Consider the following 25,614-nt stretch of genomic DNA (forward strand, 5'->3'; position numbering starts at 1 on the left):
GTCTCTCTGGTTGGGGAGGGGTAATAATGGGGTCTCTCTGGGTGGGGAGGGGTAATAATGCGGTCTCTCTGGTTGGGGAGGGGTAATAATGGGGTCTCTCTGGGTGGGGAGGGGTAATAATGGGGTCTCTCTGGGTGGGGAGGGGTAATAATGCGGTCTCTCTGGTTGGGGGAGGAGTAATAATGCGGTCTCTCTGGTTGGAGGTGGGGAGGGGTAATAATGCGGTCTCTCTGGTTGGAGGTGGGGAGGGGTAATAATGGGGTCTCTCTGGTTGGAGGTGGGGAGGGGTAATAATGGGGTCTCTCTGGGTGGGGAGGGGTAATAATGCGGTCTCTCTGGGTGGGGAGGGGTAATAATGGGGTCTCTCTGGTTGGGGAGGGGTAATAATGGGGTCTCTCTGGTTGGGGAGGGGTAATAATGCGGTCTCTCTGGTTGGGGAGGGGTAATAATGCGGTCTCTCTGGGTGGGGAGGGGTAATAATGCGGTCTCTCTGGGTGGGGAGGGGTAATAATGGGGTGTCTCTGGGTGGGGAGGGGTAATAATGCGGTCTCTCTGGGTGGGGAGGGGTAATAATGCGGTCTCTCTGGGTGGGGAGGGGTAATAATGCGGTCTCTCTGGGTGGGGAGGGGTAATAATGCGGTCTCTCTGGTTGCAGGATGGAGGTGGATGCGGCTCTGAAGATTGTCGGGGGGATGGGGATCTACCAGATCTATCTCTGCTTCCTCCTCAATGTGGTCCTACAGGTGAGGTGGGGGAGGGGCTGACACAAGGATCATCCAATGAGATTGTAGAGTGCGGTCCAATGATTGGTCCTCAGGCTGTCAGATCTCCTCCCTCCTGATCCTCCCCTTCACACTTCTATCCTTCAAATTCCCTCATCTCCCCCCCCCCTCCAGATCTCTCATCTCCCCCCCCAGATCCCTCATCTCCCCCCCCCCTCCAGATCCCTCATCCCCCCCCCTCCAGATCCCTCATCTCCCCCCCTCCAGATCTCTCATCCCCCCCCCTCCAGATCTCTCATCCCCCCCCTCCAGATCTCTCATCTCCCCCCCTCTAGATCCCTCATCTCCCCCCCCCCCCTCCTCCAGATCCCTCATTCCCCCCTCTAGATCTCTCATCTCCCCCCCTCCAGATCCTTCATCTCCCCCCCTCCAGATCCTTCATCTCCCCCCCCTCCAGATCCCTCATCTCCCCCCCCTCCAGATCCCTCATCCCCCCCCACTCTCCAGATCCCTCATCTCCCCCCCCCCCCCTCCAGATCCCTCATCTCCCCCCCCCCCCTCCAGATCCCTCATCTCCCCCCCCCTCCAGATCCCTCATCTCCCCCCCCCCCAGATCCCTCATCTCCCCCCCCCCAGATCCCTCATCTCCCCCCCTCCAGATCCCTCATCCCCCCCCCCTCCAGATCTCTCATCTCCCCCTTCCAGATCCCTCATCTCCCCCCCTCCAGATCCTTCATCCCCCCCCCCTCCAGATCCCTCATCCCCCCCCCTCCAGATCCCTCATCTCCCCCCCCCAGATCCCTCATCTCCCCCCCTCCAGATCCCTCATCCCCCCCCTCCAGATCCTTCATCTCCCCCCCTCCAGATCCCTCATCTCCCCCCCCCTCCAGATCCCTCATCTCCCCCCCCTCCAGATCCTTCATCTCCCCCCCCCCTCCAGATCCCTCATCTCCCCCCCCCTCCAGATCTCTCATCTCCCCCCCTCCAGATCCTTCATCTCCCCCCCCCTCCAGATCCTTCATCTCCCCCCCCCTCCAGATCCTTCATCTCCCCCCCCCCCCTCCAGATCCTTCATCTCCCCCCCCCCTCCAGATCCCTCATCTCCCCCCCCTCCAGATCCCTCATCTCCCCCCCCTCCAGATCCCTCATCCCCCCCCCTCCAGATCCCTCACCCCCCCCCCCCTCCAGATCCCTCATCTCCCCCCCCCCCTCCAGATCCCTCATCTCCCCCCCCTCCAGATCCCTCATCCCCCCCCCTCTCCAGATCCCTCATCTCCCCCCCCTCTCCAGATCCCTCATCTCCCCCCCCTCTCCAGATCCCTCATCTCCCCCCCCCTCTCCAGATCCCTCATCTCCCCCCCTCTCCAGATCCCTCATCTCCCCCCCCCTCTCCAGATCCCTCATCTCCCCCCCCTCTCCAGATCCCTCATCTCCCCCCCCTCTCCAGATCCCTCATCTCCCCCCCCTCTCCAGATCCCTCACCCCCCCCCTCCAGATCCCTCACCCCCCCCCTCCAGATCCCTCATCTCCCCCCCCCCTCCAGATCCCTCATCTCCCCCCCCCCTCCAGATCCCTCATCTCCCCCCCCCTCCAGATCCCTCATCTTCCCCCCCCTCCAGATCCCTCATCCCCCCCCCTCTCCAGATCCCTCATCTCCCCCCCCACTCTCCAGATCCCTCATCTCCCCCCCCTCTCCAGATCCCTCATCTCCCCCCCTCTCCAGATCCCTCATCTCCCCCCCCCCTCTCCAGATCCCTCATCTCCCCCCCCCCTCTCCAGATCCCTCATCTCCCCCCCCTCTCCAGATCCCTCATCTCCCCCCCCTCTCCAGATCCCTCATCTCCCCCCCCCTCTCCAGATCCCTCCTCCTCTTACCCCCCCTCCAGAGATTCCTCCTCCTCTTACCCCCCCCCCTCCAGAGATTCCTCCTCCTCTTACCCCCCCCCCTCCAGAGATTCCTCCTCCTCTTACCCCCCCCCCCTCCAGAGATTCCTCCTCCTCTTACCCCCCCCCCCCTCCAGAGATTCCTCCTCCACTTACCCCCCCCCCCCCTCCAGGTCACTCCTCTTACCCCCCCCTTCCAGATTCCTCCTCCTCTCCCCCCCCCTTCCAGCGCTCTGTCCTGTGGAGACGGTGTAGGTGGGGGGCAGAGGCCAGCAGCGCTCTGTTCTGTGGAGACGGTGTAGAGGCGGGGCAGAGGCCAGCAGAGCTCTGTCCTGTGGAGACGGTGTGGGGGTGGGTCAGAGGCCAGCAGAGCTCTGTCCTGTGGAGACGGTGTGGGGGTGGGTCAGAGGCCAGCAGTGCTCTGTCCTATGGAGTTGGTGTAGGTGCGGGGCGGAGGCCAGCAGAGCTCTGTCCTCTGGAGACGGTATAGAGGCGGGGCAGAGGCCAGCAGAGCTCTGTCCTGTGGAGACGGTGTAGGTGCGGGGCAGAGGCCAGCAGCGCTCTGTCCTGTGGAGATGGTGTAGGTGCGGGGCAGAGGCCAGCAGAGCTCTGTCCTGTGGAGACGGTGTAGGTGCGGGGCAGAGCTCTGTCCTGTGGAGACGGTGTAGGTACGGGGCAGAGGCCAGCAGAGCTCTGTCCTGTGGAGATGGTGTAGGGGCGGGGCAGAGGCCAGCAGAGCTCTGTCCTGTGGAGACGGTGTAGGTGTGGGGCAGAGGCCAGCAGAGCTCTGTCCTGTGGAGATTGTGTAGGTTTGCGGGGCAGAGGCCAGCAGAGCTCTGTCCTGTGGAGATGGTGTAGGGGCGGGGCAGAGGCCAGCAGAGCTCTGTCCTGTGTAGACGGTGTAGGTGTGGGGCAGAGGCCAGCAGAGCTCTGTCCTGTGGAGATTGTGTAGGTTTGCGGGGCAGAGGCCAGCAGCATTGTCCTGTGGAGACGGTGTAGGTGTGGGGCAGAGGCCAGCAGCGCTCTGTCCTGTGGAGACGGTGTAGGTACGGGGCAGAGGCCAGCAGTGCTCTGTCCTGTGGAGACAGTGTAGGTGCAGGGCAGAGGCCAGCAGAGCTCTGTCCTCTGGAGACGGTGTAGAGGCAGGGCAGAGGCCAGCAGAGCTCTGTCCTGTGGAGACGGTGTGGGGGTGGGTCAGAGGCCAGCAGAGCTCTGTCCTGTGGAGATGGTGTAGGTGCGGGGCAGAGGCCAGCAGCGCTCTGTCCTGTGGAGACGGTGTAGGTGCGGGGCAGAGGCCAGCAGCGCTCTGTCCTGTGTAGGTGTGGGGCAGAGGCCAGCAGTGCTGTCCTGTTTTCAGCGCCTCAGCTGGGGACCTCAACCGCTTGGGGAGGGAAGCCGGCTTCCTCCACTCCCACACTGTAGATCTGCCGCTGGGGAGATGAGCGCGTTGCTCCATCTTTGAGACTCCTGCTGTAGAGCAAGGAAGACTTCCTTTGCTCCGGAGTCCCTACTCTGCTGTTGGAGGCAGGACAACCGCCTCCTCCCCTGAACTGTAGATCTGCCACTGGGGAGATGAGCCGGCTGCTCCATCTTCCGTACCCTCATCTGGCTGCTGGGATGACCTTTCTCTGTCACTGCCCCCGAGGTGCACAGATCCTGGCTGGGGAGGGAAGACCGTTTCCTCCACTCTGGCTGACTGTTGGGGAGGGAGAACAACCACCCCACCCCCTCTCCTTAACTGTGGATCTGCTGCTGGGGAGGGGGGATGGATTCCTCCACTGCCTGCATCCCTGACTTCCTCCGGGGAAGATCCACCATCTTCTCACCCTGGGCCTCCGGCACTGCCACAGGTGTGGGGCAGAGTTCTGTAGTTCTCTGCCCCGCTGTCAGTGCTTCTGCTGGAGGTTCCTCCTCTGCAGAAAAGTCTTCCTATCCCCCCCCATCTCTCATCTTCCTATTCCCCCCCCCCCCCCACGATCTCTCATCTTCCTATTCCCCCCCCCCCCACGATCTCTCATCTTCCTATTCCCCCCTCCCACAATCTCTCATCTTCCTATTCCCCCCCCCCCACGATCTCTCATCTTCCTATTCCCCCCCCCCACGATCTCTCATCTTCCTATTCCCCCCCCCCCCACAATCTTTCACCTTCCTCCACCCCCCCCCCCGATCTCTCATCTCCCTATCCCCCCCCCGATCTCTCATCTCCCTATCCCCCCCCATCTCTCATCTTCCTATTCCCCCCCCCGATCTCTCTTCTTCCTATTCCCCCCCCCATCTCTCATCTTCCTATTCCCCCCCCCCGATCTCTCTTCTTCCTATTCCCCCCCCCCGATCTCTCATCTTCCTATTCCCCCCCCCCCCCACAATCTCTCATCTTCCTATTCCCCCCCCCCGATCTCTCATCTTCCTATTCCCCCCCCCCCGATCTCTCATCTTCCTATTCCCCCCCCCCCCCCCCCGATCTCTCATCTTCCTATTCCCCCCCCCCCCGATCTCTCTTCTTCCTATTCCCCCCCCCCCCCCGATCTCTCTTCTTCCTATTCCCCCCCCCCGATCTCTCATCTTCCTTCCTTCCTTCCCCCCCCCCCTGATCTCTCTCTCATCTACCCCCCAATCTCTCCCCCCCTCTCTCATCTACCCCCCCCCCCCCCATATCTCACCCTCCATGTATTGGTCTGTCTTTGAACTACGCTCCAGCTGATGTTGGCTCTGATCCAGTGATGAGGATTGTGGGTAATTCTCCTCCATGTCTCCCCTTAGCTCTATGTGGCCACCGAGGTCGTCCTGATCACCATCCTGGGGGCCACTCCCCCCTATCACTGGGAATACGACGCTGCCGCCCCCAATTCCACCAATCGTTCGGCGGGGAATTCCAGCGGAGAAAATGGCGGCCACCTGCACTTCGATGGGAACTTCACTTCTATCAGCTCAGAGGTGAGACCCCTCCCCCGAGAGGTTGGGCCAGTGATATGGGTGGGCTCTTCTGGGGGGACGACCCATATCGGTGGTGAGCGCCTCCCTCAGACACAACGCATCACCGATCAGGGTAACGAGCCAATGACATTCGCTCTTTACCATGTGATCAGCTGTGTCCAATCACAGCTAATCCCAGGTAAACCAATCCCAGTCATCGGCATTTCCTATCCTCAGCGCTGTCACCGTGTGAGGAAAGGAAAGTGATAACCGCCAATCCTGTGACAGGGGACATTAATGCCGCCCATCAGTGCAGCCCCATCATCGCCCATCAGTGCAGCCCCATCATCGCCCATCAGTGCAGCCCCATCATCGCCCATCAGTGCAGCCCCATCATCGCCCATCAGTGCAGCCCCATCATCACTCATCAATGCCCATTAGTGCCACCACATCAGTGCCCATCAGTGCAGCCCTCTCGGCTTTCATCAGTGCCCATTAGTGCCACCTCATCAGCGCCCATCAGTGTTACCTCATCAGTGAAGCCTCATCATTGCTCATCTGTGCCCATCAGTGCCCATTAGTGTAATAGGAGAGTGTAAGGGAATGCGGAGCTCCCTCTAGTGGCCGATCTATGAATTTCTCTATGTAATAGGAGAGTGTAAGGGAATACAGAGCTCCCTCTAGTGGCTGATCTATGAATTTCTCTATGTAATAGGAGAGTGTAAGGGAATACAGAGCTCCCTCTAGTGGCAGGTCTATGAATTTCTCTATGTAATAGGAGAGTGTAAGGGAACACAGAGCTCCCTCTAGTGACTGATCTATGAATCTCTCTATGTAATAGGAGAGTGTAGGGGAATACAGAGCTCCCTCTAGTGGCAGGTCTATGAATTTCTCTATGTAATAGGAGAGTGTAAGGGAATACAGAGCTCCCTCTAGTGGCTGATCTATGAATTTCTCTATGTAATAGGAGAGTGTAAGGGAATACAGAGCTCCCTCTAGTGGCTGATCTATGTATTTCTCTATGTAATAGGAGAGTGTAAGGGAATACAGAGCTCCCTCTAGTGGCTGATCTATGAATTTCTCTATGTAATAGGAGAGTGTAAGGGAATACAGAGTGGATCGGGTCACATGGAGCGTCATTAGAAGAGGTTTTATGAGCTCCCCGTATCTCTGTACTCCGCAGTCACCTCTGCCATCTTGGTTCTCTCCCCGTAGTGGTCGCTGATAGGAGGAGCCGCCTATGAGGTCAGCACAGCCAGCTCGCTGTTCTTCGGAGGAGTCCTGATTGGAGTTGTGCTATTTGGGCAATTATCGGACCGGATTGGCAGGAAGCCCGTCTATATCACAGGTAAGGGGGTGACATGGGGGGGAGGGTCTAGATATTGGGATACTAAAGATAAATCCGGGGTCACAGTGCTGGAACTTCTTTCAGACAACATTTTCCTTCAGTTGTGTTCTGTATCTGCCAGGATTTTATCACATTACTGCTTCTTACCTGCTTCTGTTCTGTAGACCTGGAGACTGAGCATGCGTGTCACTCACCGAGATCCTCCAATAGCAGTGCAAAGTCACGTCTGCTTTATCCATCCCATATCACGGCTAAAGAATCTCCCCCCATAAACATTGATCAGCCAGGAGATGGGAGAGATACAAAGTAACATTGTTTATAAACATTGATCAGACGGGAGATAGAGAGATACAAAGTAACATTGTTTATAAACATTGATCAGACAGAAGATAGAGAGATACAAAGTAACATTGTTTATAAACATTGATCAGACAGGAGATAGAGAGATACAAAGTAACATTGTTTATAAACATTGATCAGACAGAAGATACAGAGATACAAAGTAACATTGTTTATAAACATTGATCAGACAGAAGATAGATAAATACAAAGTAACATTGTTTAAAAAAATTGCCAATAAGAGATGGTTTCACACAGTCAGACTCGTTGCAGATGCGAACATCGGCTCACCCACCTGTCTTCCACACATCATTTAATATGCTGATTTACTCACCTGTTATCTACTGGGGGTTCTGTGTTTACACTTCTGATAATGTGTATTGTACTTCGAGGCTCGAGGCCATCAGTCTGCTAGTTAATTGGCTCAGGGTGATTGAATCATTGTCATCTGTTAGTTATTGGTGGGAAAGTAGAATACTGTTTGTGTTGGTTGTTCCTTCGATATGTGAAATGTATTTCTGTATACAATTTCATCTGCATATGATAATGTAATCAGGCACCTGACCTAGTGGGATAATCTGATCAGGAGGGGGATGTTTATCTGTGCTGTATATATTGTGTGAGAGACTGTTCAATAAAGTTGTTGGTTCCAGTTCTATACAAGCCATTCTCGGCTAGTTTTTTATATGGGGGGCAGCTGGAATATCTGATATCTGTTCAAACTGGAGGAAGTCGTATACTGACGGAAGCCCACAAACACAGCGTGGGTCATGGTTCCGTTACAGATGGATGGAGGATTGATGATGGATGGAGGATGAATGTGGATGGAGGAATGGTGTGGATTAATGTAGATAAAGGATGGGTGTGGATGGAGGCATGTTGATGGATGGAGGATGGGTGTGGATGGAGGCATGTTGATGGATGGAGGATGGGTGTGGATGGAGGCATGTTGATGGATGGAGGATGGGTGTGGATGGAGGCATGTTGATGGATGGAGGATGGGTGTGGATGGAGGCATGTTGATGGATGGAGGATGGGTGTGGATGGAGGCATGTTGATGGACGAATGTGGATAGGGGATGGATGTGGATGGATGGAGGACTAAGGAAGGATGTGGATGGAGAAATGTTGATGGATGGGGGAATGTTGATGGATGGAGGAATGTTGATGGATGGGGGAATGTTGATGGATGGGGGAATGTTGATGGATGGAGGAATGTTGATGGATGGGGGAATGTTGATGGATGGGGGAATGTTGATGGATGGAGGAATGTTGATGGATGGGGGAATGTTGATGGATGGGGGAATGTTGATGGATGGGGGAATGTTGATGGATGGGGGAATGTTGATGGATGGGGGAATGTTGATGGATGGGGGAATGTTGATGGATGGGGGAATGTTGATGGATGGAGGAATGTTCATGGATGGGGGAATGTTGATGGATGGGGGAATGTTGATGGATGGAGGAATGTTGATGGATGGGGGAATGTTGATGGATGGGGGAATGTTGATGGATGGGGGAATGTTGATGGATGGAGGAATGTTGATGGATGGGGGAATGTTGATGGATGGAGGAATGTTGATGGATGGGGGAATGTTGATGGATGGAGGAATGTTGATGGATGGGGGAATGTTGATGGATGGGGGAATGTTGATGGATGGAGGAATGTTGATGGATGGGGGAATGTTGATGGATGGAGGAATGTTGATGGATGGGGGAATGTTGATGGATGGGGGAATGTTGATGGATGGAGGAATGTTGATGGATGGAGGAATGTTGATGGATGGGGGAATGTTGATGGATGGAGGAATGTTGATGGATGGGGGAATGTTGATGGATGGGGGAATGTTGATGGATGGGGGAATGTTGATGGATGGGGGAATGTTGATGGATGGAGGAATGTTGATGGATGGGGGAATGTTGATGGATGGAGGAATGTTGATGGATGGGGGAATGTTGATGGATGGGGGAATGTTGATGGATGGAGGAATGTTGATGGATGGGGGAATGTTGATGGATGGGGGAATGTTGATGGATGGGGGTGTTGGTTTGATGTTTTCAGGGTGAATATCAATACTAGATCTGGAAGTGTTTGGGAAGTTTTGGGATCCATTTCCTTCTAGAATTTGTCCTACTGACATCACATTGAGGATTTGGCTATGAAGGGTGGGGGAGGGATTTCCACATATTCATGTTTCCGGTATATGACCTCATCTGACCTCCGGCCCAGGCTGGATGGGGGTGGGGGGGGCAATTGGAGGGGTAAATGAGGGGGTTATGTAACACAGGTGTCTCTCTTGCAGGTCTGGCTCTGGATCTCTCCTTCTCTCTGATGAACGCGTTGTCACCATCGTTCACCATCTTCCTCATCACCCGCTTCATGGCGGGAATTGCCAATGGTGGAATGTCGCTTGTTGCCTTCGTGCTGCTGAATGAGTACATTGGTGCCACCTACTGGGCTCTGGCTGGTAACCTCCCACCCCAACCCTCAGTGTGTCCTCCTCTCTGTGTGTCCTCCTCTGTCCTCCACTCTGTGTGTCCTCCACTCTGTGTGTCCTCCTCTCTGTGTGTCCTCCTCTCTGTGTGTCCTCCTCTCTGTGTGTCCTCCTCTCTGTGTGTCCTCCTCTCTGTGTGTCCTCCACTCTGTGTGTCCTCCTCTCTGTGTGTCCTCCTCTGTCCTCCTCTCTGTGTGTCCTCCTCTGTCCTCCTCTCTGTGTGTCCTCCACTCTGTGTGTCCTCCACTCTGTGTGTCCTCCACTCTGTGTGTCCTCCACTCTGTGTGTCCTCCACTCTGTGTGTCCTCCTCTCTGTGTGTCCTCCTCTCTGTGTGTCCTCCTCTCTGTGTGTCCTCCTCTGTGTGTCCTCCTCTGTCCTCCTCTCTGTGTGTCCTCCTCTCTGTGTGTCCTCCTCTGTCCTCCTCTGTGTGTCCACCTCTGTCCTCCTCTCTGTGTGTCCTCCTCTGTGTGTCCACCTCTGTCCTCCTCTCTGTGTGTCCTCTCTGCCCTCCTCTCTGTGTGTCCTCCTCTCTGTGTGTCCTCCTCTGTCCTCCTCTCTGTGTGTCCTCCTCTGTCCTCCTCTCTGTGTGTCCTCCTCTCTGTGTGTCCTCCTCTCTGTGTGTCCTCCTCTGTCCTCCTCTCTGTGTGTCCTCTCTGTGTGTCCTCTCTGTCCTCCTCTCTGTGTGTCCTCCTCTCTGTGTGTCCTCTCTGTCCTCCTCTCTGTGTGTCCTCCTCTCTGTGTGTCCTCTCTGTCCTCCTCTCTGTGTGTCCTCCTCTGTCCTCCTCTCTGTGTGTCCTCCTCTGTCCTCCTCTCTGTGTGTCCTCCTCTCTGTGTGTCCTCTGCTTTCCTCTCTGCGTGTCCTCCTCTGTCCTCCTCTCTGTGTGTCCTCCGCTTTCCTCTCTGTGTGTCCTCCGCTTTCCTCTCTGTGTGTCCTCCGCTTTCCTCTCTGTGTGTCCCCGCTGTCCTCCTGTCTCCAGCCCAGTGTCAGTTGCCATCTCTTTTCCTCCTCAGGGTCGGTGTCTGGATTTGGATTTGCATTGGGAATCTCGCAGTTCGCTCTGATTGGGTATTTTGTGCGGTCCTGGCGCCTGTTGGCGGTTCTGGTGAACATACATGGCCTGGCGGTGTTCATCCTCTCACTGTGAGTACATCTTCTGATCGCATGACTCGTCCTTCTGAAGAGGTTCTGATCATACGGTGACATCCTCCTGGAGAGGATCTGATCACACGGTGACGTCCTCTGGAGAGGATCTGATCACACGGTGACGTCCTCCTGGAGAGGTTCTGATCACACAGTGACGTCCTCCTGGAAAGGATCTGATCACACGGTGACGTCCTCTGGAGAGGATCTGATCACACGGTGACGTCCTCCTGGAGAGGATCTGATCACACGGTGACGTCCTCTGGAGAGGATCTGATCACACGGTGACTTCCTCCTGGAGAGGTTCTGATCACACAGTGACGTCCTCCTGGAGAGGATCTGATCACACGGTGACGTCCTCTGGAGAGGATCTGATCACACGGTGACGTCCTCCTGGAGAGGTTCTGATCACACAGTGACGTCCTCCTGGAAAGGATCTGATCACACGGTGACGTCCTCCTGGAGAGGTTCTGATCACACGGTGACGTCCTCCTGGAGAGGATCTGATCACACGGTGACGTCCTCCTGGAGAGGTTCTGATCACACAGTGACGTCCTCCTGGAGAGGATCTGATCACACGGTGACGTCCTCCTGGAGAGGTTCTGATCACACGGTGACGTCCTCCTGGAGAGGATCTGATCACACGGTGACGTCCTCTGGAGAGGATCTGATCACACGGTGACGTCCTCCTGGAGAGGATCTGATCACACGGTGACGTCCTCTGGAGAGGATCTGATCACACGGTGACGTCCTCCTGGAGAGGATCTGATCACACGGTGACGTCCTCCTGGAGAGGTTCTGATCACACAGTGACGTCCTCCTGGAGAGGATCTGATCACACGGTGACGTCCTCTGGAGAGGATCTGATCACACGGTGACGTCCTCCTGGAGAGGATCTGATCACACGGTGACGTCCTCCTGGAGAGGTTCTGATCACACAGTGACGTCCTCCTGGAGAGGATCTGATCACACGGTGACGTCCTCCTGGAGAGGTTCTGATCACACGGTGACGTCCTCCTGGAGAGGATCTGATCACACGGTGACGTCCTCTGGAGAGGATCTGATCACACGGTGACGTCCTCCTGGAGAGGATCTGATCACACGGTGACGTCCTCTGGAGAGGATCTGATCACACGGTGACTTCCTCCTGGAGAGGTTCTGATCACACGGTGACTTCCTCCTGGAGAGGTTCTGATCACACAGTGACGTCCTCCTGGAGAGGATCTGATCACACGGTGACTTCCTCCTGGAGAGGTTCTGATCACACAGTGACGTCCTCCTGGAGAGGATCTGATCACACGGTGACGTCCTCCTGGAGAGGATCTGATCACACGGTGACGTCCTCCTGGAGAGGATCTGATCACACGATGACGTCCTCCTGGAGAGGATCTGATCACACGGTGACGTCCTCCTGGAGAGGATCTGATCACACGGTGACGTCCTCTGGAGAGGATCTGATCACACGGTGACGTCCTCCTGGAGAGGATCTGATCACACGGTGACGTCCTCTGGCGAGGATCTGATGGCATTTCCTGTGTCTCACCCATTCATTACACTGTGCTCCCTCTAGGTGGCTCCCGGAGTCCCCCCGCTGGCTGTACGCTCAGGGCCGCCTGGAGGAAGCCAAGGACTCTCTGCTCTTCCTGGCACGCTGGAACCGTGTGAAGCCGGCTCATTTCTCCCTCACCCCCCGGCAGAAGAGTTATGTCCAGGAGTCCAATGTCTGCACCCTATACCGGCACGCCGTTCTGCGGAAACGCACGTTGGTCATGATGTGGGTTTGGTAAGTAAGGAGACGGCGTACACCTACCTGCACTCCCCTCCCCCCTCCATGACTGATCACATGACTCCTGTGCCTCAGGTTCGTCTGCAGTCTGGTGTATTATGGGCTCACGCTGAGCTCCGGGCAACTGGGTGGAGACCTCTACCTGAGTTTGGCGCTGTCCGGTCTGGCCGAACTTCCAGCGTATCCCATATGTATGTATCTACTCAACCACAGGAGGTGAGCACACGGGACCGTCCATGCCATGGCCTTCAACCCTCATCCTATTCTGACTCCTCTGTCCAGCTATAGTAACTCTGCGCGGCCCATCTGTCCCAGGCCCATCTGTCCCCCTATAGTAACTCTGCCTTGACCTGTCTGTCCCCCTATAGCAACTCTGCCCTGACCCGTCTGTCCCCCTATAGCAACTCTGCCCTGACCCGTCTGTCCCCCTATAGTAACTCTGCCCTGACCCGTCTGTCTCCCTATAGCAACTCTGCCCTGACCCGTCTGTCCCCCTATAGCAACTCTGCCCTGACCCGTCTGTCCCCCTATAGCAACTCTGCGTGGCCCATCTGTCCCCGGCCCATCTGTCCCCCTATAGTAACTCTGCCTTGACCCGTCTGTCCCCCTATAGTAACTCTGCCCTGACCCGTCTGTCCCCCTATAGTAACTCTGCCCTGACCCGTCTGTCTCCCTATAGTAACTCTGCCCTGACCCGTCTGTCCCCATATAGTAACTCTGCCCTGACCCGTCTATCCCCATATAGCAACTCTGCCCTGACCCGTCTATCCCCCCTATAGTAACTCTGCCCGGCCCGTCTTTCCCCCTATAGCAACTCTGACCTGACCCGTCTATCCCCATATAGTAACTCTGACCTGACCCGTCTATCCCCCTATAGAAACTCTGCCCTGACCCATCTGTCCCCCTATAGAAACTCTGCCCTGACCCATCTGTCCCCCTATAGAAACTCTGCCCTGACCCGTCCGTCCCCATGTAGTAACTCTGCCCGGCCCTTCTTTCCCCCTATAGAAACTCTGCCTTGACCCGTCTGTCCCCCTATAGTAACTCTGCCCTGACCCATCTGTCCCCCTATAGTAACTCTTCCCTGACCCGTCTGTCCCCCTATAGCAACTCTGCCCCGACCCGTTTGTCCCCCTATAGTAACTCTGCCCTGACCCATCTGTCCCCCTATAGAAACTCTGCCCTGACCCATCTGTCCCCCTATAGAAACTCTGCCCTGACCCGTCTGTCCCCCTATAGAAACTCTGCCCTCACCCATCTGTCCCCCTATAGAAACTCTGCCCTGACCCGTCCGTCCCCATGTAGTAACTCTGCCCGGCCCGTCTTTCCCCCTATAGAAACTCTGCCCTGACCCATCTGTCCCCCTATAGTAACTCTGCCCTGACCCATCTGTCCCCCTATAGTAACTCTGCCCTGACCCATCTGTCCCCCCTATAGAAACTCTGCTCTGACCCGTCCGTCCCCATATAGTAACTCTGCCCGGCCCGTCTTTCCCCCTATAGTAACTCTGCCCTGACCCGTCTATCCCCCCTATAGTAACTTTGCCCTGACCCGTCTGTCCCCCTATAGCAACTCTTCCCCGACCCGTCTGTCCCCCTATAGTAACTCTTCCCTGACCCTTCTGTCCCCCTGTGGTTATCACAGCTCAGTAGCGCCATGTAATGATGTCTCTGCTTTGTGTGCAGTGTTGGTCGGAGACGCTCCCTCTGTCTGTTTCTCTGCACCGCCGGCATCGCCTGTGTCTGCATTATGTTCCTACCGGAGAGGAAGACAGGTACTCTGCACACCCCCAGACAGCACTTACCCCCCCCCCCCTCACACCTGTACACATGCACTCCGCCTGTACATCCCCCCCCCGTACACACATCACCCCCCCCCCTCACACCTGTGTACACACCTATGCACACATGCACTCTGCCTGTACATCCCCCCCCGTACACACATCACCCCCCCCCCTCACACCTGTGTACACACCTATGCACACATGCACTCTGCCTGTACATCCCCCCCGTACACACATCACCCCCCCCCCCTCACACCTGTACACACACCTATGCACACATGCACTCTGCCTGTACATCCCCCCCCCGTACACACATCACCCCCCCCCCCCTCACACCTGTGTACACACTTATGCACACATGCACTCTGCCTGTACATCCCCCCCCCGTACACACATCACCCCCCCTCACACCTGTACACACACCTATGCACACATGCACTCTGCCTGTACATCCCCCCCGTACACACATCACCCCCCCTCACACCTGTACACACACCTATGCACACATGCACTCTGCCTGTACATCCCCCCCCGTACACACATCACCCCCCCCCTCACACCTGTGTACACACCTATGCACACATGCACTCCGCCTGTACATCCCCCCCCGTACACACATCACCCCCCCCTCACACCTGTACACACACCTATGCACACATGCACTCTGCCTGTACATCCCCCCCGTACACACATCACCTCCCCCCCCTCACACCTGTACACACACCTATGCACACATGCACTCTGCCTGTACATCCCCCCCCGTACACACATCACCCCCCCCCTCACACCTGTGTACACACCTATGCACACATGCACTCCGCCTGTACATCCCCCCCCGTACACACATCACCCCCCCTCACACCTGTACACACACCTATGCACACATGCACTCTGCCTGTACATCCCCCCCCGTACACACATCACCCCCCCCCTCACACCTGTGTACACACCTATGCACACATGCACTCCGCCTGTACATCCCCCCCCGTACACACATCACCCCCCCCTCACACCTGTACACACACCTATGCACACATGCACTCTGCCTGTACATCCCCCCCGTACACACATCACCCCCCCCTCACACCTGTACACACACCTATGCACACATGCACTCCACCTGTACATCCCCCCCCCATACACACATAATCCCCCCCCTCACACCTGTACACACACCTATGCACACATGCACTCCGCCTGTACATCCCCCCCGTACACACATCACCCCCCCCCTCACACCTGTACACACACCTATGCACACATGCACTCCGCCTGTACATCCCCCCCATACACACATCACCTCTCCCCCCTCACACCTGTACACACACCTATGCACACATGCACTCCGCCTGTACATCCCCCCCATACACACATCACCTCCCCCCCCTCACACCTGTACACACACCTATGCACACATGCACTCCGCCTGTACATCCCCCCCGTACACACATCACCTCCCCCCCTCACACCTGTACACACACCTATGCACACATGCACTCCGCCTGTACATCCCCCCCATACACACATCACCTCCCCCCCCTCACACCTGTACACACACCTATGCACACATGCACTCTGCCTGTACATCCCCCCCGTACACACATCACCCCCCCCCCTTCACACCTGTACACACACCTATGCACACATGCACTCCGCCTGTACATCCCCCCCCATACACACATCACCTCTCCCCCCTCACACCTGTACACACACCTATGCACACATGCACTCCGCCTGTACATCCCCCCCATACACACATCACCTCCCCCCCCTCACACCTGTACACACACCTATGCACACATGCACTCCGCCTGTACATCCCCCCCGTACACACATCACCTCCCCCCCTCACACCTGTACACACACCTATGCACACATGCACTCTGCCTGTACATCCCCCCCCCCGTACACACATCACCCCCCCCTCACACCTGTACACACACATGCACTCCGCCTGTACATCCCCCCCATGCACACATCACCCCCCCCCTCACACCTGTACACACACCTATGCACACATGCACTCCGCCTGTACATCCCCCCCCGTACACACATCACCCCCCCCCCCTCACACCTGTACACACACCTATGCACACATGCACTCTGCCTGTACATCCCCCCCGTACACACATCACCCCCCCCTCACACCTGTACACACACCTATGCACACATGCACTCCACCTGTACATCCCCCCCCCATACACACATAATCCCCCCCCCTCACACCTGTACACACACCTATGCACACATGCACTCCGCCTGTACATCCCCCCCGTACACACATCACCCCCCCTCACACCTGTACACACACACCTATGCACACATGCACTCCGCCTGTACATCCCCCCCCGTACACACATCACCTCCCCCCCCCCTCACACCTGTACACACACCTATGCACACATGCACTCCGCCTGTACATCCCCCCCCCCGTACACACATCACCTCCCCCCCCCTCACACCTGTACACACACCTATGCACACATGCACTCCGCCTGTACATCCCCCCCCCCCCATACACACATCACCTCCCCCTCACACCTGTACACACACCTATGCACACATGCACTCCGCCTGTACATCCCCCCCATACACACATCACCTCCCCCCCTTCACACCTGTACACACACCTATGCACACATGCACTCCGCCTGTACATCCCCCCGTACACACATCACCTCCCCCTCACACCTGTGTACACACCTATGCACACATGCACTCCGCCTGTACATCCCCCCCCCATACACACATCACCTCCCCCTCACACCTGTACACACACCTATGCACGCATGCACTCTGCCTGTACATCCCCCCGGGAAAACATCACCTCCCCCTCACACCTGTGTACACACCTATGCACACATGCACTCCGCCTGTACATCCCCCCCCCCGTACACACATCACCTCTCCCCCCTCACACCTGTACACACACCTATGCACACATGCACTCCACCTGTACATCCCCCCCATACACACATCACCCCCCCCCCCTTCACACCTGTACACACACCTATGCACACATGCACTCCGCCTGTACATCCCCCCGTACACACATCACCCCCCCCCCCCTCACACCTGTACACACACCTATGCACACATGCACTCCACCTGTACATCCCCCCCATACACACATCACCTCCCCCCCTCACACCTGTACACACACCTATGCACACATGCACTCCGCCTGTACATCCCCCCCCATACACACATCACCCCCCCTCACACCTGTACACACACCCATACACACATGCACTCTGCCTGTACACACACCCCCTCCCCTACCTGTACACACACACACACACACCCACCCACCCCTGTACACCCTGCCCTGTACACACACACACACACACACACACCTCTCCTACCTGTACACATACCCCCACACCTGTACACACACCCCCTGTACACCCTGCCCTGTACACACACCCCCCTCCACTACCTGAACACACACACCCTTGTACACATACCCCCCATCCCCTACCTGTGTACACACACACCCCTGTACACATACCCCCACACCTGTACACCCCTACACAAATGCACTCCACCTGTACACATACACCCATACACACGCACGCACTCCACCTGTACACACACACGCGTGCACACACACACCCATACACACGCACACACTCCGCCTGTACACGCACACACAGGCACTCCGCCTATACACACACATACCCACGCACACACTCTGCCTGCACACACACACACACGCATGCGCACACACACCCATACACACGCACGCACTCCACCTGTACACGCACACACAGGCACTCCGACGGTACACACACATACACACATACCCACCCACACACTCCGCCTGTACACACACACACACACCCATACACATGCATGCACTCTGCCTGCCTGTACACACACACCCCTGTACACATACCCCCCCTGTACACATAACCCCCACATCTGTACACACACACACACAGGCACTCCGTCTGTACACACACACACCTGTACACCCCACCTCCCCTACCTGTGTACACACACACACACCTGTACCCCCTCCCTTCTGTACACAGACAGTAATGATTTGTGTGTTGCAGGATTCCTGTCTGTGGTGAACAGTCAGATGTTGTCATTGGTCGGGAAGTTATGTATCAGCGCAGCATTCAACATTGTTTATATCTACACAACGGAGCTTTACCCCACCTCTGTGCGGTACGTGCCCCCCCAGGGTGTCTGTCATCATGTGTGTATTTGGGGGGGGTCAGTCACCTTGTAAGCTGTAAGCAGTGTGTATGGGGGGGGGGGGGGGAGTCTATGGATTGCCCATTGATCGCTCCTTATATCTTGTCTTGCAGGAGTCTGGGGATGGGAGTTTGCTCCATGTTCTCCCGCGTTGGAGGGATCATCGCTCCCTTCGTTCCGGCTCTGGTATGGAGAAATCAGATTTTTTTATCATTCTTTGTAAAATGTAACAATCAAAGCATCCCCAGACTAATTTGGGGGTGTCTCCTCTTCATATACCATCATGCAGCAGCCTGCCGAATAATGAATCAGGTCTGGAGGACCTCTATCATATATCTAGATAGGAGCCACTGGACCCCCAACAGCCATTTAGAGCCTATTGAACCCCCTGAAGTCTTTTGGGGCCCATTGAACCTCCAGAAGCCAGGTAGAGTTCATTGAATCCCAAGGAGCCAGTTAGATCCCATTAAATCCCCAAGATCCACTCGGAGCCCATTTATCCCTACAGGAGTCTGTTAGAACACACTGAATCCCCAGGAGTCGGTCAGAAGCCCCCTGAGCCGGCAGGAGTCGGTCAGTCAGAAGCCCCCTGAGCCACCAGGAGTCGTTCAGTCAGAAGCCCCCTGAGCCGGCAGGAGTCGGTCAGAAGCCCCCTGAGCCGGCAGGAGTCGGTCAGTCAGAAGCCCCCTGAGCCACCAGGAGTCGTTCAGTCAGAAGCCCCCTGAGCCGCCAGGAGTCGTTCAGTCAGAAGCCCCCTGAGCCGGCAGGAGTCGTTCAGTCAGAAGCCCCCTGAGCCGCCAGGAGTCAGTCAGAAGCCCCCTGAGCCGCCAGGAGTCGGTCAGTCAGAAGCCCCCTGAGCCGCCAGGAGTCGGTCAGTCAGAAGCCCCCTGAGCCAGCAGGAGTCGGTCAGTCAGAAGCCCCCTGAGCCAGCAGGAGTCGGTCAGTCAGAAGCCCCCTGAGCCGGCAGGAGTCGGTCAGTCAGAAGCCCCCTGAGCCGGCAGGAGTCGTTCAGTCAGAAGCCCCCTGAGCCGCCAGGAGTCGGTCAGAAGCCCCCTGAGCCGCCAGAAGTCAGTCAGAAGCCCCCTGAGCCGCCAGGAGTCGGTCAGAAGCCCCCTGAGCCGCCAGGAGTCGGTCAGAAGCCCCCTGAGCCGCCAGGAGTCGGTCAGTCAGAAGCCCCCTGAGCCGCCAGGAGTCGGTCAGTCAGAAGCCCCCTGAGCCCCAAGGAGCCAGTTAGATCCCATTAAGCCCCCTAGATCTACTTGGAGCCAATTGAACCTACAGGAGCACAATGAAGAGACCTACTAAAAGGTTTGAGCCCATTGAACCCCCAGACATCGGTTAGAGTTAATTGACCCTCCAGAAGCCAGGTAGAGTTCAGACCTGTAGTCAAAGCCCATTGAAGCTCCAGGAGTCAGGCTAAGCACATTGAACCCCCAGGAGTCATAGCCCAATAAACCCCCAGGGGTCAGAGCCCATTGAACCTCCAAGGAGCCAGTTAGATCCCATTGAGCCCCCAAGATCCACTTGGAGCCAATTGACCTTACAGGAGCCTGTTAGAGAGCACACTGAACCCTCAGGAGCCAATCCGAGCCCATTGAACCCCTAGGCAAAAGTTGGAACCCATTAAACCCCCAGTTGTCAGAGTCTATTGACATTCCAGGAGGTAGAGTTCAGACCTGAAGTCAGAGACCATTGAACCCCTAGGAGTCGGTTAGAGCCCACTAACTAGTCAGAGGACACTGAAGTCTCAGGAGCCATTTGGAGCCTACTGAAACCACAGTCAGCAACCACTGGACCCCAAGGAGTCAGAGCACATTGAACCCCAAAAAGCCAGTTGGATCCTATTGATCCCCTAAGATCCACTTAGAGCCCATTGAACCATCAGGAATCATTCAGAGCCCATTGTCCCTACAGGAATCTGTTGGAGCCCATTGACCCCCCAAGTACCTGTTGTAGCCCATTGTACCCCCAAGAGCCAATTGAAGCCTATTGAACGCACAGGAGCCATTTTATGGACTCCACCATGTTTCATCAGAGTGGAAAAGTTCACTAAAAGGTTTTGGCAAAGCAAAACCCAATTCTGCTCCTCACCAGTGACCACCATAGAGGATGTGAGATACATGTTGTCAGAATGTCGCTGTAGGTGAAGTGTATAACCCCCCCCCCCCCCCATGACCCTCTTCTCATTGTATGTCCCTCTTGTGTCCCTCAGCGCCCCCTGCGGTGGTATCTGCCCTACATTGTGTTTGGTGCCTCTGGGATGTCTGCCGGCCTCCTGAGCCTCCTGTTACCAGAAACCCTGAACACCCCGCTCCCCGACACCCTGTCCGACCTGCAGGTGGTGTCCTACCGACGTCTGCTGACCAAAGAGGGGGAGGAGGAGACTCTGCTGAGCGAGGAGCCGACGGGAGAAAGACAAGTATGACATCATAGAGGGGTAGATGGTGGTCATGTGAGGGGGGCTTCTGGAAGGTGGGAAGTTGGGAAATATCTGCGGTGGGCAGTGAGGATCCATCTGTAGACAGAGGAATGACTTGTACTGGAGGAAGATGGGGGCGGCCATCACTGACCTCCTTCTGTAAATGCTATCTACCTGGCTGTCTCTGGTAGGTGAAATTGAGAAGCAGTAGGGTGGAGGGGGTCTAGAGGGGGGAGGTGGGAGGGAGTATAGAGATGGGAAGGGTGAGACTGAAGAGGGAGTATAGAGGAGGGGATTGGGAAGTTGGGGGGTGGGGAGGAGGAGTGAGATTAGGTAGGAGTAGAATGGGGGGGGCTGGAAGAAGATATAAAGATAGGAAAGGTGAGACTGAAAAGGGGGGATGGTGGGGGAGGGTTAGATTAGATAGGGGGAGTTGGGAGGGGATATAGAGATGGGAAAGGTGACTTGAGAGGGGGGATTGGAAAGTTGGATAGTGGGGGGAGAGGTGTGAGATTAGGAAAGGGCAGAATGGGGGGGGGGGGGTTAGGAAGGGGAGGGGATATAAAGATGGGAAAGGTGAGACTGAAAAAGGGGTATAGAGGGGGTATTGGGAAGGGGAAGGGAGGGTATAGGGGGGTGGAGGTGTGAGTTTAGGTAGGGGAAGGGGAGGGGGTAAGGAGATAGGAAAAGTGAGACTGGAAAGGGGGTACAGATGGAGGTATAGAGGGGTGATCAAGAAGGGGTATAGTGGGGGGGGGGGCTGAGAAGAAGGGGGGTATAGGGGAAGGGAGGTGTGAGATCTGGTAGGGGTAGAATGGGGGGTTGGAAGGGGAGGGGATATAGAGATGGTAAAGGTGAGACTGAAGAGGGGGTATTGATTGGGGGGGGGGGAGGGAGGTGTGAGACTAGGAAAGGGTAGAATGGGGGAGTTGGAAAGGGAGGGGATATAAAGATGGGAAAGGTGAAACTGGAGAGGGGGTATAGACGGGGGATTGTGAAGGGGAATAGTGTGTGAAGGGGGGGTTGGTGAGAAGGAGGGATAGAGGAAGGGAGGAGAGGAATAGAGAAAAGAGAGTTATAGAGGGGGGGGGGGGGGGGTTGGGGTGGAGTGAGGTTGGGGACCTCACCATATAATGTATATTTGTCGCCCCCTGTCTGCAGGGTGTTTCAGGTCCAGACAGAGAGACTTCCAGCGATGAGGATGAGCTCTTCCATCGGAGGACACCCAGCTCTGCCCTCCATGGTGAACGATGATTGGGGGGGGCTCTTCCATAGGAGGACACTCAGCTCTGCCCTCTGTGGTGAACGATGATTGGGGGGGGGGGCTCTTCCATTGGAGGACACTCAGCTCTGCCCTCTGTGGTGAACGATGATTGGGGGGGCTCTTCCATCGGAGGACATCCAGCTCTGCCCTCCGTGGTGAACGATGATTGGGGGGTTCTTCCATTGGAAGACACTCAGGTCTTCCCTCTGTGGTGAACGATGATTGGGGGGGCTCTTCCATCGGAGGACACCTAGCTCTGCCCTCCGTGGTGAACGATGATTGGGGGGGGGGTTCTTCCATTGGAGGACACTCAGGTCTTCCCTCTGTGGTGAACGATGATTGTGGGGGCTCTTCCATCGGAGGACACCCAGCTCTGCACTCCGTGGTGAACGATGATTGGGGGGGTGCCCTTTCATTGGAGGACATTCAGCTCTGCCATCCATGGTGAACGATGATCAGGGGCGTTCTTCCATCGGAGGACACTCCGCTCTGCTCTCTGGTGAACGATGATTGGGGGAACTCTTCCATCAGAGGACACTCAGCTCTGCCCTCCGTGATGAACGATGATTGGGGGGGCTCTTCCATCGAAGGACACTCCGCTCTGCCCTCCGTGATGAACGATGATTAGGGGGGCTCTTCCATCGAAGGACACTCCGCTCTGCCCTCCGTGATGAACGATGATTAGGGGGGCTCTTCCATCGAAGGACACTCCGCTCTGCCCTCTGGTGAGCGATGATTGGGGGGGCTCTTCCATCGGAGGACACTCAGCTCTGCCCTTTGGTGAACGATGATTGGGGGAACTCTTCCATCAGAGGACACTCAGCTCTCCTGGATTGTCTACCTGTACCCCCCAGAAGCTGCTTCAATGGGACCTGGGTGCAGAGACCCCGAAGCTCATGGATGCAGTGGTGTTGGTGTACCAGGAGGACTATGGGAATAGAGGATAGGATGATGGAGGGTCATTATGTATATGGGGGATGGGGGGGGGGGTATGAATAGAGGTGAAGGAGGTTGGAGCTCCCCAGAAATATTTTCTGCTGTCTCCTCCCATCTGCTGCACTTTATGGGAATCGATCGCCGGCCCAGTGAATTAATGTGAAGTGCCTTCTGACTGGCTGATCGGAGACCCCCTTTAAGCATAGGCCCGCCTTATTCATCTCATAGACACGGCAATCCTGGAGTCTACAGTTCTCTACAGCCTGAGGAGGATACTACACGAGCCTTTACAGACATAGACTTGGGTGGGGGGGGTCTCTGTGCCTCGTCCCGCCTCTCCTGGTGGACGATCTTTTATTATTTATATCTGAAATCTGGAACTTTCTACATAAAGATCTGATATTCTCTATCCAGCGTCTGCCTGTCCATCATTCAATTCTTCTCCTTCTGTCAGTGAGGGGGGAAGCTGATCACCATCACGCAGGGATTGGATGGGGTGGGGTGGCTGATCCCCAGGGGTCCCATGCATTGGATGGGGTGGAGTGACTGATCACCGGGGCTCCCGTGCATTGGATGGAGGTGAAGTGACTGATACCCGGGGGCCCCTGTGCATTGGATGGGGGTGGAGTGACTGATCCCTGGGGCCCCTGTGCATTGGATGGGGTGGGGTGGTTGATCCCCGGGGCCCCTGTGTATTGGATGGGGTGGGGTGGCTGATTCCCGGGGCTCCCGTGCATTGGATGGGGGTGGAGTGACTGATCCCCAGGGGCCTTGTGCATTGGATGGGGGGGAGTGACTGATCCCCGGGGCCCCTGTGCATTGGGTGGGGTGGCTGATCCCCAGGGCCCCTGTGCATTGGGTGGGGTGGCTGATCCCCAGGGCCCCTGTGCATTGGGTGGGGTGGCTGATCCCCAGGGCCCCTGTGTATTGGATGGGGGTAGAGTGACTGATCCCTGGGGCCCCTGTGCATTGGAGGGGGTGGGGTGGGGTGGTTGATCCCCGGGGTCCCTGTGCATTGGATGGGGTGGGGTGGCTGATCCCCGGGGCTCCCTGCATTGGATGGGGGTGGAGTGACTGATTCCTGGGCCCCTGTGCATTGGATGGGGGTGGAGTGACTGATCCGTGGGGCCCCTGTGCATTGGGTGGGGTGGGGTGGTTGATCCCCGGGGCCCCTGTGCATTGGATGGGGTGAGGTGTCTGATCCCCGGGGCTCCTGTGCATTGGATGGGGTGGAGTGACTGATCCCTGGGGCCCCTGTGCATTGGATGGGGTGGGGTGGGGTGGTTGATCCCCGGGGCCCCTGTGCATTGGGTGGGGTGGCTGATCCCCGGGGCTCCTGTGCATTGGATGGGGGTGGAGTGACTGATTCCCAGGGCCCCTGTGCATTGGATGGGGTGGAGTGACTGATTCCCAGGGCCCCTGTGCATTGGATGGGGGTGGAGTGACTGATCCGTGGGGCCCCTGTGCATTGGGTGGGGTGGTTGATCCCCGGGGCCCCTGTGCATTGGAGGGGGTGGGGTGGGGTGGTTGATCCCCGGGGTCCCTGTGCATTGGATGGGGTGGGGTGGCTGATCCCCGGGGCTCCCTGCATTGGATGGGGGTGGAGTGACTGATTCCTGGGCCCCTGTGCATTGGATGGGGGTGGAGTGACTGATTCCCATGGCCCCTGTGCATTGGATGGGGGTGGAGTGACTGATCCGTGGGGCCCCTGTGCATTGGGTGGGGTGGGGTGGTTGATCCCCGGGGCCCCTATGCATTGGATGGGGTGAGGTGTCTGATCCCCGGGGCTCCTGTGCATTGGATGGGGTGGAGTGACTGATCCCTGGGGCCCCTGTGCATTGGATGGGGTGGGGTGGGGTGGTTGATCCCCCGGGCCCCTGTGCATTGGATGGGGTGGGGTGGCTGATCCCCGGGGCTCCTGTGCATTGGATGGGGGTGGAGTGACTGATTCCCAGGGCCCCTGTGCATTGGATGGGGTGGAGTGACTGATTCCCAGGGCCCCTGTGCATTGGATGGGGGTGGAGTGACTGATCCGTGGGGCCCCTGTGCATTGGGTGGGGTGGTTAATCCCCGGGGCCCCTGTGCATTGGATGGGGTGAGGTGTCTGATCCCCGGGGCTCCTGTGCATTGGATGGGGTGGAGTGACTGATCCCTGGGGCCCCTGTGCATTGGATGGGGTGGGGTGGGGTGGTTGATCCCCCGGGTCCCTGTGCATTGGATGGGGTGGGGTGGCTGATCCCCGGGGCTCCTGTGCATTGGATGGGGGGTGGAGTGACTGATTCCCAGGGCCCCTGTGCATTGGATGGGGTGGAGTGACTGATTCCCAGGGCCCCTGTGCATTGGATGGGGGTGGAGTGACTGATCCGTGGGGCCCCTGT

At 56.8% G+C, this 25,614-nt stretch overlaps 1 protein-coding gene across 1 annotated transcript; it reads left to right on the forward strand.

Annotated features, from left to right (window-relative positions):
* The first annotated feature begins 623 nt into the window (after positions 1-623).
* Positions 624-22,468, forward strand: SLC22A15 (solute carrier family 22 member 15). The gene is made up of 12 exons (XM_082245677.1): positions 624-743; positions 5,367-5,540; positions 6,735-6,867; positions 9,509-9,673; positions 10,713-10,842; positions 12,413-12,625; positions 12,704-12,844; positions 14,314-14,402; positions 18,473-18,587; positions 18,731-18,803; positions 20,830-21,036; positions 22,198-22,468. Exons 1-12 carry the CDS (start codon positions 657-659, stop codon positions 22,288-22,290), a joined length of 1,620 nt encoding a protein of 539 aa, XP_082101803.1. The 5' UTR covers positions 624-656; the 3' UTR covers positions 22,291-22,468.
* The last annotated feature ends 3,146 nt before the right edge of the window (positions 22,469-25,614 follow it).

The sequence above is a fragment of the Pelophylax lessonae genome (genome assembly GCF_965119305.1).
Source record: "Pelophylax lessonae genome assembly, chromosome: 2".
Classification (NCBI taxonomy): domain Eukaryota; kingdom Metazoa; phylum Chordata; class Amphibia; order Anura; family Ranidae; genus Pelophylax; species Pelophylax lessonae.